This window comes from Gymnoscopelus microlampas (assembly GCF_963454915.1).
Source record: "Gymnoscopelus microlampas genome assembly, chromosome: 4".
NCBI lineage: Eukaryota > Metazoa > Chordata > Actinopteri > Myctophiformes > Myctophidae > Gymnoscopelus > Gymnoscopelus microlampas.
In genome coordinates, this window is record NC_139941.1 from 30,033,327 (window position 1) to 30,050,196 (window position 16,870).

The window sequence follows — 16,870 nt, forward strand, 5'->3', positions numbered from 1 at the left end:
TTCAACTTGGTGGTCTTTTGAAGTTCTGGTTAAATGTTGAATTGAAAGCAAGCCTCATCTGACATCCTATTCTGAGTGTTAGGAAAATGTTTTTTAAAGGTTTAATTGGACTGGTTGTGTAAAATAAGTTGTGTGGGTTGATCAACTTATTAAAAATGTGTCAAACAGCTAAAGAGTCCAACATTGTTAAACAACTAACTCAAGAACCAGCACCACAGAGTAAAACTAAAGATGCTGGAACCACCATAGATGAAGTGTTTGAGCCTCAAAGAGAGTACACAGTAACTGAGAAGTTGTATCGTTTTGATTGTGTTTATGTAGGCCTACACTGGAAAGTACAAGAAAATAAAATAAAATCATGTGTCATTAACAAGGCTCCACCAAGTAAGTGATTTACAAGAATATATTAATGCTGTGGAAAAGGATCTGGATGAATTAAAAGGCATTTATAATGCATATGAAAAAAATCGAAATTCCAACCAGTTACCTGCGTCGCAAATTAGACAAATGTATTCAAATCTCTCAAAATGTTGTCCATGATGCTCATGTCCAGATTCAAGAAACAGAGGAAGCAATCTGCAACAGAACAGTTGTATGTGTAGAAGAAAGCCTGCCGTGCAGCATCACTAGTTATTATGGGGTGTGCATCTGTCCACTCCAAGGCGATACGATGCGTATCCGATACATGGGCTTCGATTCGATTCAGAGATAATTAAATATTAAATACAAAACGATTCGATTCTATTGGGTGCAATTACATGCGATTTCGATTTGTTTGGAATTTGATACGATTTGATACGATTCAATACGATTCGATACGATGCAGTGCGATCTGGTTGTTATCCGCTACAGGTTTAATGAAATTTCCCAACTTAATCTATAAAGTTAAAGTTGCATGGCTTGGCTGACCTTCAAATACTGGAATAAGATGGATGGTAAGTAAATGTATCACACCATTGTGTTTATTAGGGGTGTGCATCTGTCCACTCCAAGGCGATACGATGCATATCCGAAACATGGGCTTCGATTCGATTCAGAGATGATTAAATATTAAATACAAAACGATTCGATACGATGCGCATCGATGTAGTCGCATCGTTAATGTTAAAATCGATTATCGATTCACATCGATAATTTTCGACACCCCTACTAGTATTGGGGGGGCACAGGCAAGCAGCACAAGAAAAGGAAAGATGTTAAGGAAAGGCAACAAGAAGCTCAGGTGAGCAAACAAGTCAAAGACCCTGGTTTTCAGGGTACTGGTTGCTCAGTTACTTTCAACCTCAACAAGGAGGTGGCAAGGAAAGTAACTGGACCCAGACTGCAAGCTACTGTTAAAAAGAGCCCCAAGATTACAGCAGCTTGTAGTAAGGACAAGCCTGCGACTGCTATGAAAGCAGCAACCAAAGGTGCCACAAGGAAGGGTACACAGGAAAGTTCACTTTCAAAGAGGTGAGAGAGAGAAGAAGCAATATGACGTAGTTAAGAAGGTGTACAAGGAGAGTGGTGGAGGAGCCTCCACACCTTCCAAAGGGGACACAAAGAAAAAGTTTACCCCTAGGATATGTCAAGGTGGGAGAGGGCAAAATTGGTAGGCCGCCTGACAGAGGTCATGGACTGAGGTCTTAAATGTGCTCAACAAGGTTTTCAAACATACAGTAAGGTGTCAAAGTGTTGAGACACAAAGGTGAAGCCACATAAGTTGGCACGGTTATTTTGTTTATTTTGTCTTTGCATTTAAGGTTAACTGTTTTTTGTTTGCACTTAAGATTCTCTTGGTAAACAGAAACCTGTTTGACTGCTTAAGGCAGAAGAAGTGTATAAGGTTCTTTATAAAATGTATTTGTATTGTACACATGATTTAAAGATTGTACAAAGGTTTGTTTATTGTACAGATCAATTTGAAAGAGAAAATGTTACTGCTTGAAGCAGAGTGTTCTTGATTTTAATAGTAGTTCAGTTGACACCTTGTCAAAGCAATAACTATGCAGAAAAAAGCAACACATACTGTGGAAACAGATCGCACCAACAGCAACAAATATAATTTATGTTGAGCATTATAATCATATAATTTTGCCATCTCCATGGCAGGAGGAAAAGGGAAAAAAAGGCTATGCACCAACAACACATACAATTATGTTGAGCATTAATTTATATGCCTATTAGTGTCTTAACGTCGCCATCTCCACAGCGAGAGGAAAAGTTGGTGAAAGTTCCCTCCCATCAGGGATGTGCTGTGGGTTTTTGAGCTAGTGGAGCTCTATTTTAATGACGTCACGCGCATGTGCACATAGCCGCTCAGCTCAGCCATGGATCACAACCTAGCCATGGATCACACAACGCTCGTCCGTCACGAGCATCATGGCTGAACTTCAACCTGGTTTTCTCCATTACAACCCATACATCTACATAAACGTTCAAATTTCAAATATAAAGTGCTTACCTCATGGCCACGTACGTTACAATTCTGTACGGGCCATCAGAAGTACCTGTATCTTCCGTATTGTTCAAATAAATCTCTGATACATGTGTATCGCCGGTCTTATTTTTGTTAAAGTAAATAGCTGACTCTCACGTGTAATGAAGAGAATAAGACGTTTGTTTACAGTGTAACCTCACGACCAAAGGCTGATAAAACCTGGAATGGATATTATATTGTTACGTCCCCGTCTAGGGGAAAAAGCGATGCAACATAAAGTGGGAGTGAAACACGTTTTTATTTAGAACTTAATATATATTTACATGACATGATATACTTAAATAGACTTTAACGCGTGTGTGTGGGCAGGGGTGATGGCCTCCATAATATGTATAATATATTAAAAAAGCATGCATTAATTAGTACCTTAAACTTCAATTAGACTGCTATAGGCAGAGCTCAAGAGGCAAGTCATTCCATAGTCATCAAACATACTTGCTTACATGGTAAACATATATGGATGGACATATCTAATCATGGAAGACAATTGGGCCTCATGTAGGAAGTGATATAAGAACACATTTCCTCTTTATTTATAGTTTCCACAATATTTTCTTATATTGTTAGTAGTACCTATTGATTTCTGGGATATAATGTTTTCTTATTTTTGATGTGAGCAGTACTGAGATAAGAGAAAAAAACATCTTGTTTTCAGTCCACATATTTTATGTCAAATTCAAGGAAATACAAGTTTTAAATGTGAGGAACGTGAAGAGAAAAAAAACATGAATATCATAATAAAATGTATATATTTTAGAGTAATTATAACAATTGCATTATAAAAATGTGTCGGCTATAGAAATACTATTGGTTCAATTATCCCAAACAAGATCATAAAAACCCAGATTATTTTAATTTCAGTTACAGTGTATCGCACTACTGACACAGCATAAAAAATGTTAATTGCTAGCTTTTTGATTTCCTTTCATGTCAGTGCTGACTCACTGGAAAATCACACCAAATTCAACTTATTGTTTGAATTGTTTCCCACAAAATTGCAGTTTCTTTTTAAATAAATAGTAAGAGTGCAAGTGAAAGTAAGGTTCAAGTGGTTTTGAACCAGACATAAAATATCTTCTAAAATGCCCGTAGACAGTGCAGTCCTTGTTTTTTTTTTTCAGCAAATGTCTTTGCTGAAAATAATCAAGGCATTCTTGGGTCTGTGAGTCTGAGACCTTCTGAAAACACTTAATGTTGCTGTGCCAGTGCCTTGTTTCTGAGGTACTTTTCCAGACATTGGATAGCGATGACGTCCGTGTCTACATCAAACTTATTGGCAAAAAGGTGATGTTGCTGAATAATCCACTGCAGATCCCCAGCACCATATACACATATTGACCTAACATGTGTGCCATGACACTCTGGGTACACAGCCTTCAGCTTTCCCTGTGGCCCCTCATGCCACACCCACTTCACTAGCCGTGCAATAGCATTGATATCCGTCATATCATATTTGGAATTTGGCCACACTGAGCCAGGAACAGCAGGCATGCGCTGGATGGTGGACCAGAGAAACTCATCAGGACTGAACGTGTCTTTTGCCCAACTGATCAGTTCCTGTATGCGGTTGTCTTCCAACACACTTCGGACATAGCCCCGGCTAACCACGATGTAGGCATTTCCTGAGAAGATGGGCAGATCAAAAGGTGGTGGGCTCTTAGCCTGCTCCGTTTTCTTAAATGAGAAAGAATAAATAAATGAATATTGTGTGTCTTATAATTGAAAGCAATATAAATGGAATATATTCTATGTATAGTGATGCTTAACATACAACTAATTGGCTGCACATTTCTTATCCAAAAAGACAATGAAAAAACAAAGAGACTTTTGACAATAAAATCCGACATCACCAACCCAGCAAAAAACATTAAACATGATTCACAACTTCATACCCTAACATTTCGCCAATGGGCTTTAACGTTTTTAGATATATTTTATTTAGAACTTTCAACGGCGAGATTACATGGAGCAAGTGAGAGGAACATTGATATGTGGTCTAACGTCGCAGATAAGCTTAAAGACTTGGTTTAAGTGTTGTACACAGTGTTATGACCTTGCACAGGTATGCATGGTGTTTGGCCCTTGCATTTCGAGACATTGTTGGTCTGGGGAGGGGTGGGTGGGTTTATTACAGGGACAGAGCTCTCAGCTCTGGACCTGTTTTATTATTGGCAGTATTTTAGTTCTTCTTCTGCCACTTTTCGCAGTTCTGGCTGAACCGTGCTGTCGCTTTTTACGAAACTCGGCCATATGGTAGATGGTCATGAAAAACGATCAAGAAATAATTCTCACAATCTTTCGTCCAAAGGTGGCGCTATAGCACTCAATTGAAAAATGCCAACTTTGAACAGGTACAACTCATGCCCTGTTTGACCTACAGCCATGAAACTTGGATACACATATGCTTCTCCTCATGTTGAACAACTTTCACCCTCTGACTTTTGACCTCTAACCTTTAGATCTCCCACCATTTTGAATTATATGAAAAACAACCATTGGCTCATAACTTCTGCATTTTTTCACTTATGGAAAATCTGCCGCTTTTGTTTTGTCGGCAAAGGTCCTAAGTTCATGTGTAAAATGTTTCGTGCAGATTACTCAAAAACCCCAGGAGGAAATAGATTTTAACTATTGCAGTTTTATGAAAATTATTCATCTGCCCCTAACACATACATGCAAGACTCACATTTCTTTGAAACGTTGCAGTAATGTAGAGAGTCATTCCAAATATCACTGAAACCAATCTCACTCCAATTGGCCAAAGGGGGGCGCTATAGCAATTTTTTGAAAATGCAAACTTTAAACAGGCAAAAGTCATGCCTCGTTTGGCCGAAAGTCGTGAAACTTGCTTACACTTGTGCCTTGACTCATGAGGAACACCAGTGGCGTCGTTAGGCGGGGGCTTTGGTGGCTATAGCCACCAATGTTTTATCCAAAGCCACCAATAAGAAAAATAAAAAAATAAAACGTTTTTTTTTTCTTTTTTAATTATATATCTATCACCCTAACCTAACCCTACCCCTAACCCTAATGTGCCCGTTGCCTGCGGGGCTAAGCCCCCAACCTAGTAGAGACCTAGCGACGCGTCTGAGGAACACATCTATCGCTTTGACCAGTAAGCTCCGCCCTTAGATTGTCTGCAATTTTGAGCAGTTTGAAAAACACTTAAACCCAGGATTTTTCAGCTATTTGCGTGAAACTGTATCATCTGTGTGATCTCCTTTTTCACAGTTCCTTGTCTGTTGGTCCAATGGCGTCTCCCTTAAATGAGTGCCTCACAATTTCAAGGTCGCCAGTTCAAGCCTCACTTGATGCAGACTTCATTTAAGTTGAATTGCAAACAACATGACTGTATCAATGAATGCATGTGCAAATGGTAAAGATAACCTGAAATGCTTATTTGAGAGTACGTTTTTTCAATGTATGACATACTTCATTCTGAAAATAGCCGATCTACAATCTCAAAACTTTTCAGATAGCAACGTGTTTCTGAGCTTGTAGATCGGCTGCTTTCACTGTTTTCGGTTGCGAGGAGACATACAATTTCTCTATTGGTAAATGGTTTGTGAACGAGTGATCTTAGTGGTGGCTTGGTTCATGACAGAAGGCAAGAGTTTATGATCTTCAACAGACAACATCAGCCTGGACAAAGCTATAGCACTATAGGTAGTGTTGCAGCCTATTAGTCCTAAGGTTGAGAGTTCGATTCCTGTTAGTGGCAATAGGTTGAGATGTCCAATCAATCCATTCCGTTTCCATCTATCTCTCTCATCAATCTATTCCGTTTCCATGTCTCTCTTCAATCTATTCCGTTTCCATGGCGCGCGCTCTCTCTCTCTCTCTCTCTCTTCAATCTATTCCGTTTCCATGTCTCTCTCTCTCTCTCTCTCTCCAATCTATACCGTTTCTCTCTCCAGTTTCCATGTCTCTCTCTCTCTCTCTCTCTCTCTCTCTCTCTCTCTCTCTCTCTCTCCCTCTCCCTCTCCCTCTCTCTCTCTCCAGTTTCCATTACTCTCTCTCTCTCTCTCCAGTTTCCATGTCTGTCTGTCTGTCTCTCTCTCTCTCTCTCACTGGCCCCGTATTATCGCTGCTTGCAGCTATATTTATTATTATAATTTGTATTATTATTTTAATTAACCTTCTGTGTTGTTTTTAAGTTGTGTATGTGTTTGTATCTTGTTTTTGTTGAAAAATGTATATGATAATAAAAACAATTGATAACAAAAAAAACACGATTCACAACTTGGGGGGGAAATATATGCATATGAATGATTACCTTGATCTGTCCATCTACTATCTGATGAACTGACTTCACCCTCTCCTTCTTCCAACCAGTCATTTGCTCTGACTCCATGCTGTTTCTACCATTCAGTGCTCGCACGCTCCTCACAATTTCTAGGTTGGTTTTCAGAGGGAAATCCTGACCACACAGGTTGATGAAATACTTCCAGGTTGTGCTAACATTGTAGAGAAGATCAGCCATGCAGTTGAGATCAGCCTGTACGCGTGACCAGGCAGCGTAGACTACACTCACAGGCTGGCTGACCATGAAGACATTAGGGAAACAAGAAGAGATACCCGAGACAGCAGCCAGGACTGAAGCCTCCGCCTTCTTGTCAACATGGATGCAATAAACATTCTGAGGGGCGTAGATGGCTCGCAGCAGATGCTCAAAGTTCTGCACCTATATGAATAAAAATAATTAAATGCTTTTGTACCAATATTCATCATTTGCATTATATTTTAATCTGTCATTATCTCTACCGCAGATTGTGTTTTTACCCCTGTGTCCGTGGCCAATCGCAAAAACTAGTAAGATTAACCACGGTCAAAGGCTATGGGTGTCAATTCCCAAATATTTTATTCAAATCTGCCTCCATGGTGGTGGTTCTATAACAGCTCACTTTATACTGTATTTTGGCGTATAAGTCTTGCACCATACGTCAGATAGACTAAAAGAAATTCTAATCACACTTTTTTCTACTCCTACAGATTTTTTACAAACATTTATCTGGAGTTATGTGATAAAAATTTATCATACAGATGTTTTATATTACATACCAAATGGCTATAAATGGCTTGGATCGCTTTGACTGCTTGTTCTTCTAACTACAGTACTTCGTTATTTTTAGGTCAATTTGGACAGAGATGGGGGTCACTGCAGTCATTTACATTCCTGGTCTGATTTGTGTTCCCAATCTGCCTATACAAACATAATTGCCTTTTCACACACGCGCAAAACTTCATAATTGTCTTCACATGCATCACAGAAAAGAACAATTATACCTTATGGTGGGCAACAATAGAAAAGGCCAGGGGGAAGTCCTTCTCTTCTTGGCTCAGAGGGAACATCAAATACTTCCTGCTTAACTTGAACTTTCTGTAATAAATATATTATTAGCTTATAATTGATTCACTATGGGAGATTCATGCAACTTAATGTTAATTAAAAACTGCAACTGTTACATTTCAATGCTGTAATAATAATCAATATACATGCTTTTGTTCAGTGGTGTAAAGTGAGTACATTTACTCAAGTAGGTCTACTGTACTTCTTTTGTGGAGTATTTCCACATTTCTACTCCACTATATCTCAGAGGCAAATATTATACTTTTACTCCACTATATTTGAAAACTTTAGTTACTTTGTAGATTTTAATTATTATTACAAAGCATACATTACACACTTCAGCCTATACATTTCGGCCATTTGAAAATAGTCAATCTAAAAGCTCACAATGCGTTGCGATATTGTGAGCTTGTAGATCTACTATTTTCAAAATATTTTAATACATTTTATTTGAAAACTTGAAAACAATGAATACTTTCTACTTTTGGTACTGTAAGTACATTTTGATACCAATGCTTTTGTACTTTTACTCAAGTACATTTTGAATGCCAGACTTTTACTTGTAATAAGAGTATTTCTACATTGCAGTATTGATACTTTTACTTAGGTAAAAAAAAAAAACTTTTTCCACCACTGCTTTATTTGTTTTACAGAACCTCACCTGCAGTCCTGGGTGGCATTGATGTAATACTCATCAGGGATCAGGACACTACTCTTGAAGTCTTTAGTGATTTTCAGTAGCTTGGCCTCCAGCAGTGCCTCAGTGTCTCCTTGCAGGATTGCAGAGCAGTTAGAGTTATCTTCAGGGCTCCCATCTACAGCTGTGTATTCCAACCAGCTATAACTGTGTTTGTAGCCAGTAACCCAGTCCATCTTTGAGGTGGCATACATTAAAAGCATCCACAATGATCCCAGAATGACAGTGAAAATTAGCCAGCGGAGGCGGCAATTACATCCTTGTAATAAAGTTACGCCCAGCCTTGTAACAAAATATGCCATTTAAGGGGATAAAAATGGATCCTACTGCTTGAACATGGCAGGACTGAAGGCTGTTTGCTCAAGTGTGTAAACTCTTCAATGATTTCTTATAGTATAGGCAATAGGCTAGTCAGTGCAAAGTTGTTTCATTAAATAGAAGGCAAGATAACCAATTTATGACTACAGCCTATGACACTTGATTGTTGAAACAATCAAAATGTAGGCTATACTTTGACTCAAAACTAGGTAGGCTACAGTCCATCAAAATCAATAAACAAAGAATTCCATGAAAATATAAAAATGATTCCAGTCAGTAACATAATATCCATATTATGTTTCCTCTCAAGATGCAAAGGTCCAGGTGGGTGGTTTCTTTATTGTCACATGAGTTAGGCTATTAATCCTGCAAGTGAGGTAAGATAATAAATACACACTCATCCTATAGCTGCTGTTCAGTGATAAATCAATCAAATCAAAATTAATCAATCAAACAAACCATAACATGTCAGCTGTGTTGTAGCCATAAAATATTAATTTAATACATTCAACTTATATAGGGCAATTATATGGGGTCTACTTACTCTCTCGAAAACGAAAATGTTGAATAGCTTTACCAGACAGCGTGGTGACATCCTGCCTTGTGCTTTTGACTGCTACTGACTCAATTGACCATATTGATTTGACCTTTTATATGGATGGGGAAGCAGCCAGGTCGGTTGCTTTTTTCCCCCAACCTACCGTATCTGAAGTATTAGTGCCACCAAGTGGCGAAAAGAAAACATTCACAGTTTTACTTGTTATTTAAAGCTTTACTAATATAAGCGTTAATTAAGCGTTAATTACGTGTCTGAATTTTTTCCCCTAGCGTATGGTAAGTCGTTATTTCTGAATGTTGTTATTTCATGAAATGGTTAGAACACTAATATTTTTGCCTTTTTATGTCATGTAGGCTAATTAGCATAGATAGATCGATAGATAATATCTATCTATCTATCTAGTATATCTATATGACTGATTGATTGATACCTTTATTGATCCCACAGGAAATTCAGGCGCCAGAGACAGCACAGCATAAAGAAGATCCCTGATATACTGAGACATGCCAGCAGGCAGTATGTTGGAACATATTAATGTCATATCAAGTAGCAATGGGGGGCATTGGGGGTGCCCATATCACCACACAAGTACACATAATAGGGATATTTAACTTTCAAACGTGTTTGGGGTCATTTTAATATCCAGGCCTACTGAGGCTTTTGTGAGCACTCCAGACAGTTTTTAAGTTGCTTGATTCAGTATTTGGATATTGATAACTAAATACTGAAACTGGTCAGGCTACTGCTTGGCCTCACACCTAACTCACTTAACCCCTGCTCATTTTGCTTGGGTGGGATGGCTCAGGGTAGAGGACAGAGTACAGCAACTTGCAATGGGCCTGGTCTACAAGATATGCAACACCACAGAGACCATGTAGCCTACCTGTCAAACTACTTCAATAGCATTAAAGACTCACACAAGCACAAGTGAACACCAGAGGGAGCTCCACAAATCATGTTCAACACAGATTTGCCTCAAACAAGGGGTTATGCTTGCTGCAGATGTGACTATAATGCTGCCCTCAGAAGGTATTCCAATGACTATAAGTCACATCTGCAGCAGGAGAACTAATGTAACCCCTTGTTAGAGCCAAATCTGGGTTGGTGCGATAACATGTTTGTGCATTTCTGTGGTGAGAACTGTGGTGAGAACATGCTTGGGAAATAAGACATTGGGAGAAATTGATGAGATAATGCTGACACATGACCCTGGAGAGAGAGAGACCCTGGAGAGAGTTCAAAGTGGGTGTCTCAGGCTCTGCACTCTCCTTGTTTGCATCCTACCTGACAGGTCGCTCCTACCAGGTGATGCTGAGAGGGTCTGTGTCAGAACCTCACAGGCTCACTACTGGGGTTCCCCAAGGCTCGGTTCTGGGTCCTCTTCTTTTCTCTCTCTACACTACATCTCTTGGTGCTGTCATCCACTCCCATGGCTTTTCCTACCACTGCTATGCCGATGACACCCAGCTGATCCTCTCATCCTCGCATTGCTGCTTGTCTAGCTGACATCTCGGAGTGAATGTCGACGCACCACCTGAAGCTCAACCTGGACAAGACCGAGCTGATGTTCCTCCCGGGGAAGGGCTGTCCGCACCGAGACATGGCCATCACCATTGATAATGCTGTGGTGACGTCAACTTGGACTGCGAAGAATCTGGGTGTAACCTTGGACGATCAACTGTCGTTCTCGGCACACATCGCATCAGTGACGCGGTCCTGCAGATTCCTCCTCTACAACATCAGGAGGATTCGCCAGGCTATGGATTCCGTCCTCACGGAGAAGGCAGTCCAGGTGCTCATCCAGGCTCTTGTCATCTCCCGCCTGGACTACTGCAACTCCCTCCTTGCTGGTGCTCCGGCATCTGCCATCAGACCTCTGGAGCTTGTTCAGAAAGCTGTGGCTTGTCTCGTGTTCAACCGCCACAAGTTCTCCCACACAACTATCCTTCTCCGTTCTCTACACTGGCTCCCCGTAGCGGCTCGCATCCAGTTTAAAACCCTGGTGCTAGCCTATAGGGCAGTGAAAGGAACAGCTCCTTCTTACCTCCGGGCTATGGTCGATGCTTACACCCCTGCCCGACCACTTTGGTCTGCCACCTCGGGGCGACTGATTGCCTCGTCACTCAAGGGTCCTTCTGGCCGATCTACACGGTCACAACTTTTTTTTGTTCTGGCCCCACAGTGGTGGAATGAACTTCCCACTGATGTCAGGACAGCAGAGTCACTGCCCATCTTTCGCCGCAGGCTGAAAACCCACCTCTTCAGGAACTACCCTTCCTCTTTGCCTGGCCTACTTTTTGTTATCTAGTTGTACGAACTCTTGTTTTATTGTTGTATTGTTTTATTGGATCTTGTTTAGTCGATACACTTATTTGTTTTAGCTCTTGCTCATTTGATTTTGTTATTTTGTCTCATCTGTTTAAGAAATTAGGTAGCTGATATATTGCACTTTTACCTTAGCGGTATAGGTATACTCTTTGGTTGCTTGTTTTTGCAGAAAATGCACTTCAGACTTCTGGTGATTAGTAGTTTCGTTCCCTACCTATGTTGAATGCACTTATTGTAAGTCGCTTTGGATAAAAGCGTCTGCTAAATGACTGTAATGTAATGTAATGAGAGAGAGGGGGGTGAGAGAGAATAGGTGTAGCAGTAGGAGGAGGAAACAGAAGTGAGGAGGAATGTATATGCATGTAATGTGACGTGTGTCAGACTTAGAGATTCGGATCATCATGCTGCTCATCACGCTGCTTGCTGCTTATCGTCTGAGACTGTGAACTCTTCTATAATAAACCCTTGTATGATGTAACTTTCACGACTGGACATGCGTTCTTATACCACCTCACCTGAAGATGTTGGCGATTACTAAGGACCTCATAAATCAGCAACTACACTCTCCAGATACTTCATTAATCTCCATCACTGGTGCCAGCAGTGACACAGCTGACAGCGGGGACAATGCCACCTGCTCCTCTCCCCCTTCTACAGATAATGCATGTTTTACAGTAGCCCAGATGTCTACACTCAATAAAACATTTGACAAAACCAGGCCGTGTGTGTTTGGGGATGTCTGTATTGAGTGGGGCACTGCATGGGGACAGTGATAGGAGTCCTACCCGCCACTAATTAGAGAATTAAAAAGGCACATCTGACAGTGGCTTTAGCAGACAGGCGACAACTACAATTGTAGTCTGTAAAGCGATGCTTATTTTAGAAGGGTAAAATGTGTGATGCTGATTATCCATGCAAGATAAATTGCCAGTTGGAATGATCATTTGTATTATGTTTGAATTAACCTTTCCATTCCAGCCATATTATTTTGGTCGAGGAAATCTCGCTGTTTCCATTCACGGCTGATGAATATATATGTGCGTTGTTATTGTACTGTATCCTTACCCCAAACAATCATCAAACGTGCAAGCTAAAATGATGCCTTGTAATGTTTACAGTTTGCTCACTTGTTGCATCACAGAACTAGAAGGAAACAATGTCTACAAATGAAGAGAGAAATATTCATTTGAAACACACTTTCACAAAGTCTTTCATTTTATGACATTGTGAATGGTAACTCAATAGAAGTTGACACAATCTGAAAGAAAACTGTTCAGAATTCCCTGGGCTGGAGAAGTGTTTTACTCACCTCTATACTTTGTGTGTAAGTATTTGTGAAGCGTTTATGCTGATGGACTGTATGGCTGCGGTGGTGGTGCTCCAAAGTTAGATTTTGTTCACCACAGGAGTCAGAACACACAGCTGTCCATAGTTGAATATCTTGTCTAATATGGCAGAGAACAAAATGGCCCATAGATGGGAACAAAAAGATTGAATAAATGTTTTTGGATAGTGACACGTACTGTATACTAGAGCCTGACCGATGCCCGATTTTTGGGTCTGATGCCAATACCGATTTTGGAGAGTCCCCCCACCGATTACCGATACTAAGACTTATTAAAGTGCAAAATCAATTCTAATCAATTTGAAAAACATTGATTTGATTAAAGACAATTCAAAAACAGCCAATCTAGTAAATCTGCTATTTTTCTTTTACGTAAAACTTTTCGCTTATGATGACATGCCCAAAACAAATTGAGACACATCACGCTTCAAAAGTCAAAGAATGGCCGATATATCTACTGTATAGTGTATACAAGTTTAGAAAGGATGTGTTTATGGAGCAGAGGCATTGCCAGCACTCCAAACATAGTGTTTGGTATGGAAATAAAGTTGGATTACAGACTTGAAGATGATTTGAGGACAGATGTAGGATAGCGCTCTTCATGATTTGATAAGAGGAAGGATAGATGATGACACCTGAATCAAACAACATTAAGGCTGTTTTGCCTTGTAGCTTAATCACTGACACATGGAAGAGACACACTCCAATATCAAGCACATGCTTCCATTGTTGGTTTATTACAGTTATCATATGCTGTGTTATTCCATACAGCAACTGGGGCATTTTAAGCTGAGCGTTGGCTAAGTGAAACCATGCAAATCCTCTGGAGAGCACAATGGGGGCTTGAGACAAAGCTGTTTTTGCATTCCTACTTGGGCGAGAATTTTGGTGTTGGCCAACCTAGAAACCCCACATTGAAGATCATTCATCTGCTGAAGTTTTGAGGCACTGATATTGACATGTTTTTCCCAGTGGTCTGGGTCTGAGTATTTTGTTTTTCATAAAGTGACAGTAAATCTTTTTAGAACCATATGTGTTCCATTTGGACAATATACCACAAGAGTCCTCTTGTTCTTTAATCATGTCAAGTAGGCAGTTTCAGACTATAAGATCCACCATCCACAACATATCATAAAAAAAGAACCAGAAATAATCAATTATCTCATTAGATGCCCTTTTTCATATATGACCTGGTCTAAGTGTACTGATTTTGTGGAACAAAACTCCTCTCGCTTATGTGGCAATTAAGGCACCATGTTTAAAACAGTATCTTATAGAGCTAAGTTATAGAACTGCAAGATTGTCTGTTGGTGCAAATCTTCTGTCAGCATCATCAATCATGCGGTGCTATCCGGCCCAGAGGCAAACCACAATGGCACCAGACCAAGGAGAATTAAGAAAGAATATTTATGAGTTATGACAAATAAACACAAATAAACAATGGTATTTTTTCACAGCCATAACTACACACAAAGGATTTGTGTTGGGAAATTCCATGGCTATCATAGGCACACATTTTATCATATCATTATGGAAAGGAAATTATCCCTATTTTGGATTACAATGAAACTGTTGCAATGGGTTGTTGTAGATATTGTCTGTTGAATACGATGCTCGATTGTAGATGTACTGGAAAGATCTAAAATCACTCAAGAATAGTTACTGGACTAAAACAGCAATTTATTCCTATTTATTGATTGCAATAGATTTCCACTGAATAATATTCTTCAGTATGGACTTTGGAGTTTTGATTTATTGTTATAAGCAAAGTTTATTGAAAAGAATGCCATCAAGGTTTGAAAGGAGTGTCTTAGCAGTGTGTAATTTACCAAAAGAGATTTAAGTTTTCACTTTCCTCTGCTGCATTTATTACTGTCACAGTTATCACTGCTAATATGAAATGATTGCCACAATTACAGTACACGATTACTTCATTTCAGACTTGGTCACCTGTGTGAGTACAGCATTTCTGCACACTGCCTATCTGTATTCATTGCGCAGCACAGCGAGAGGCATTACACTGAATGTCTAACGGAGACAAGTTACATCCATAAAACATTCATTCTGTACAACATTCCATATTATAACATTCTCTCATTTTGACCCCCAAAAGACTACACAAAGGCCTAAAGCATTGTTTTTGCAACTGTTGAATTTGAGTGCATGAAGGCAAACCAGTGTGATTGTTCCTGTGTCTGCACTGCTGCTTCACTCCCACTAATTGTTCTAGAGTCTTCACAGGTCCCTCTCACCAGGTGTATAGAAGGTCAGTCAATAGAATGTGATTTCCCCTGTCTAGAGCTGCAGTGGGAGACAAACTAAAGCCTAATTTATAGTCCCGACTCCCTACAGTATAGGCTACTACAGTCATGTGATGGAATATAGATTAAGCTTAAAATTCAGAGGAGGGGTCTGAAGACAAATGTTCAGGCAAATAGTGTCTTGTGTAGGCCAATTTCCTCCAGAATGTCAGAGTTGGTGTTGGTATTAAGATATTTGACTATCCTTTTAACTTGGAGGTCTTCGTTGAAATAGTTTCATAGGTCATAGGGCTGCTGGAGTATGACAGACATGGCTGCAAGGTTTTTCTAAAGCTGTTTCCATTGGCCTGTGTTTACCTGACACTTGGACTGACAGCAGAGTGATTGGAAATATCCACCATTCACTGCTGTGAGCTCCTGAGTGCCAGGAAAGTGCTTTTGTAGTCTGGCTGTAATGGGTGAGTTTGAATTGAAGGTTGAGAGAAATCTGGCCTCACTCCACTTGTACACTGTGAGGAACTGACACACCGTAAATAATAGTACCCTGGCGCTGATAGCATCGCAGCTACAGCGCAATATATTTTATTACATTTTATTAAAATGACTGGATCAACACTTGGCATCACAGCATCAAATGTACACGTATGTCAATAAGTGTATCAAATATACAGGACATGAACTTTAAGGGAATGAAAATAAAAAAGCCAATACTGGGCAAAAAAATATCACAATTTGAACACACATATATGTACATTTATTCTATATTCTGCATAGTTTTTCTTTTTGGGTGCAACATATAGATATTTATTTTACCTCAACCCAAAGAAGTTGCAATGAATGATCATTGCTTATTAATGATCGTTGAATGATCGTTTTTGCTTATTAGTTTTACACTACCTTTATTACTGCATTACTACTAGTAGTACCTTACTTGTATTATAACTAAAATGTTGTAATAACTTGTTGGACATTGGTCTAGTGGCGACCCTTAAATCATAACTGCCATTCCTGACAAATTCTGTCAATTCAGTAGTGTGTAGTGTGTATATTTAAGTTGATACGATAGATGATTGCTCCAACAAACTAAACACCTTATTTCACATGTTACTTTAATTACTAATTTAAGGGTAAGGGAAAGGGGGCTACTCTACATCAAACAATTTAATCTAACTAGAACCTTGCTTTGGACTGTAAGCAAAGTCAAGGCTTTCAGACAACCCTCTTTGTAGTTTATTAGCTATCTATCACACTGTTAAACAATGTAGTGGATAGGTCACATTATTTCTGGATGCCTGGCTGGAAGACTGACAGAAAGAGTATGGCTATATTATTTAACATTATTATTTTTTTGGCTTGGGGAGAAGAGGGGACCAATAATTACAGAGCAACAAACACTTTACAAGGATGATTATGCTAAATTAATGTCTAGTTATAGACAGTGCAAAGTTTAAAGCTTTATGAAAATAGCTATGTGAGTGAGTACAACTTATTATCATCAACATTTTACCCTGCTGCCTGTACCCTCGTTCTCAC

The 16,870-nt window shown here is 39.5% G+C and overlaps 1 protein-coding gene across 1 annotated transcript; it reads right to left on the reverse strand.

Moving 5' to 3' along the window:
* Positions 1 to 3,667: 3,667 nt before the first annotated feature.
* On the reverse strand, positions 3,668 to 8,732 carry LOC311044215 (beta-1,3-galactosyl-O-glycosyl-glycoprotein beta-1,6-N-acetylglucosaminyltransferase-like; the record flags this gene model as incomplete). Its single annotated transcript, XM_084055657.1, has 4 exons — positions 8,491 to 8,732; positions 7,766 to 7,859; positions 6,756 to 7,163; positions 3,668 to 4,153 (listed from the first exon to the last, which is right to left on the reverse strand). Exons 1-4 carry the CDS (start codon positions 8,727 to 8,729, stop codon positions 3,668 to 3,670), a joined length of 1,227 nt encoding a protein of 408 aa, XP_083911783.1. The 5' UTR covers positions 8,730 to 8,732.
* Between the last annotated feature and the right edge of the window lie 8,138 nt (positions 8,733 to 16,870).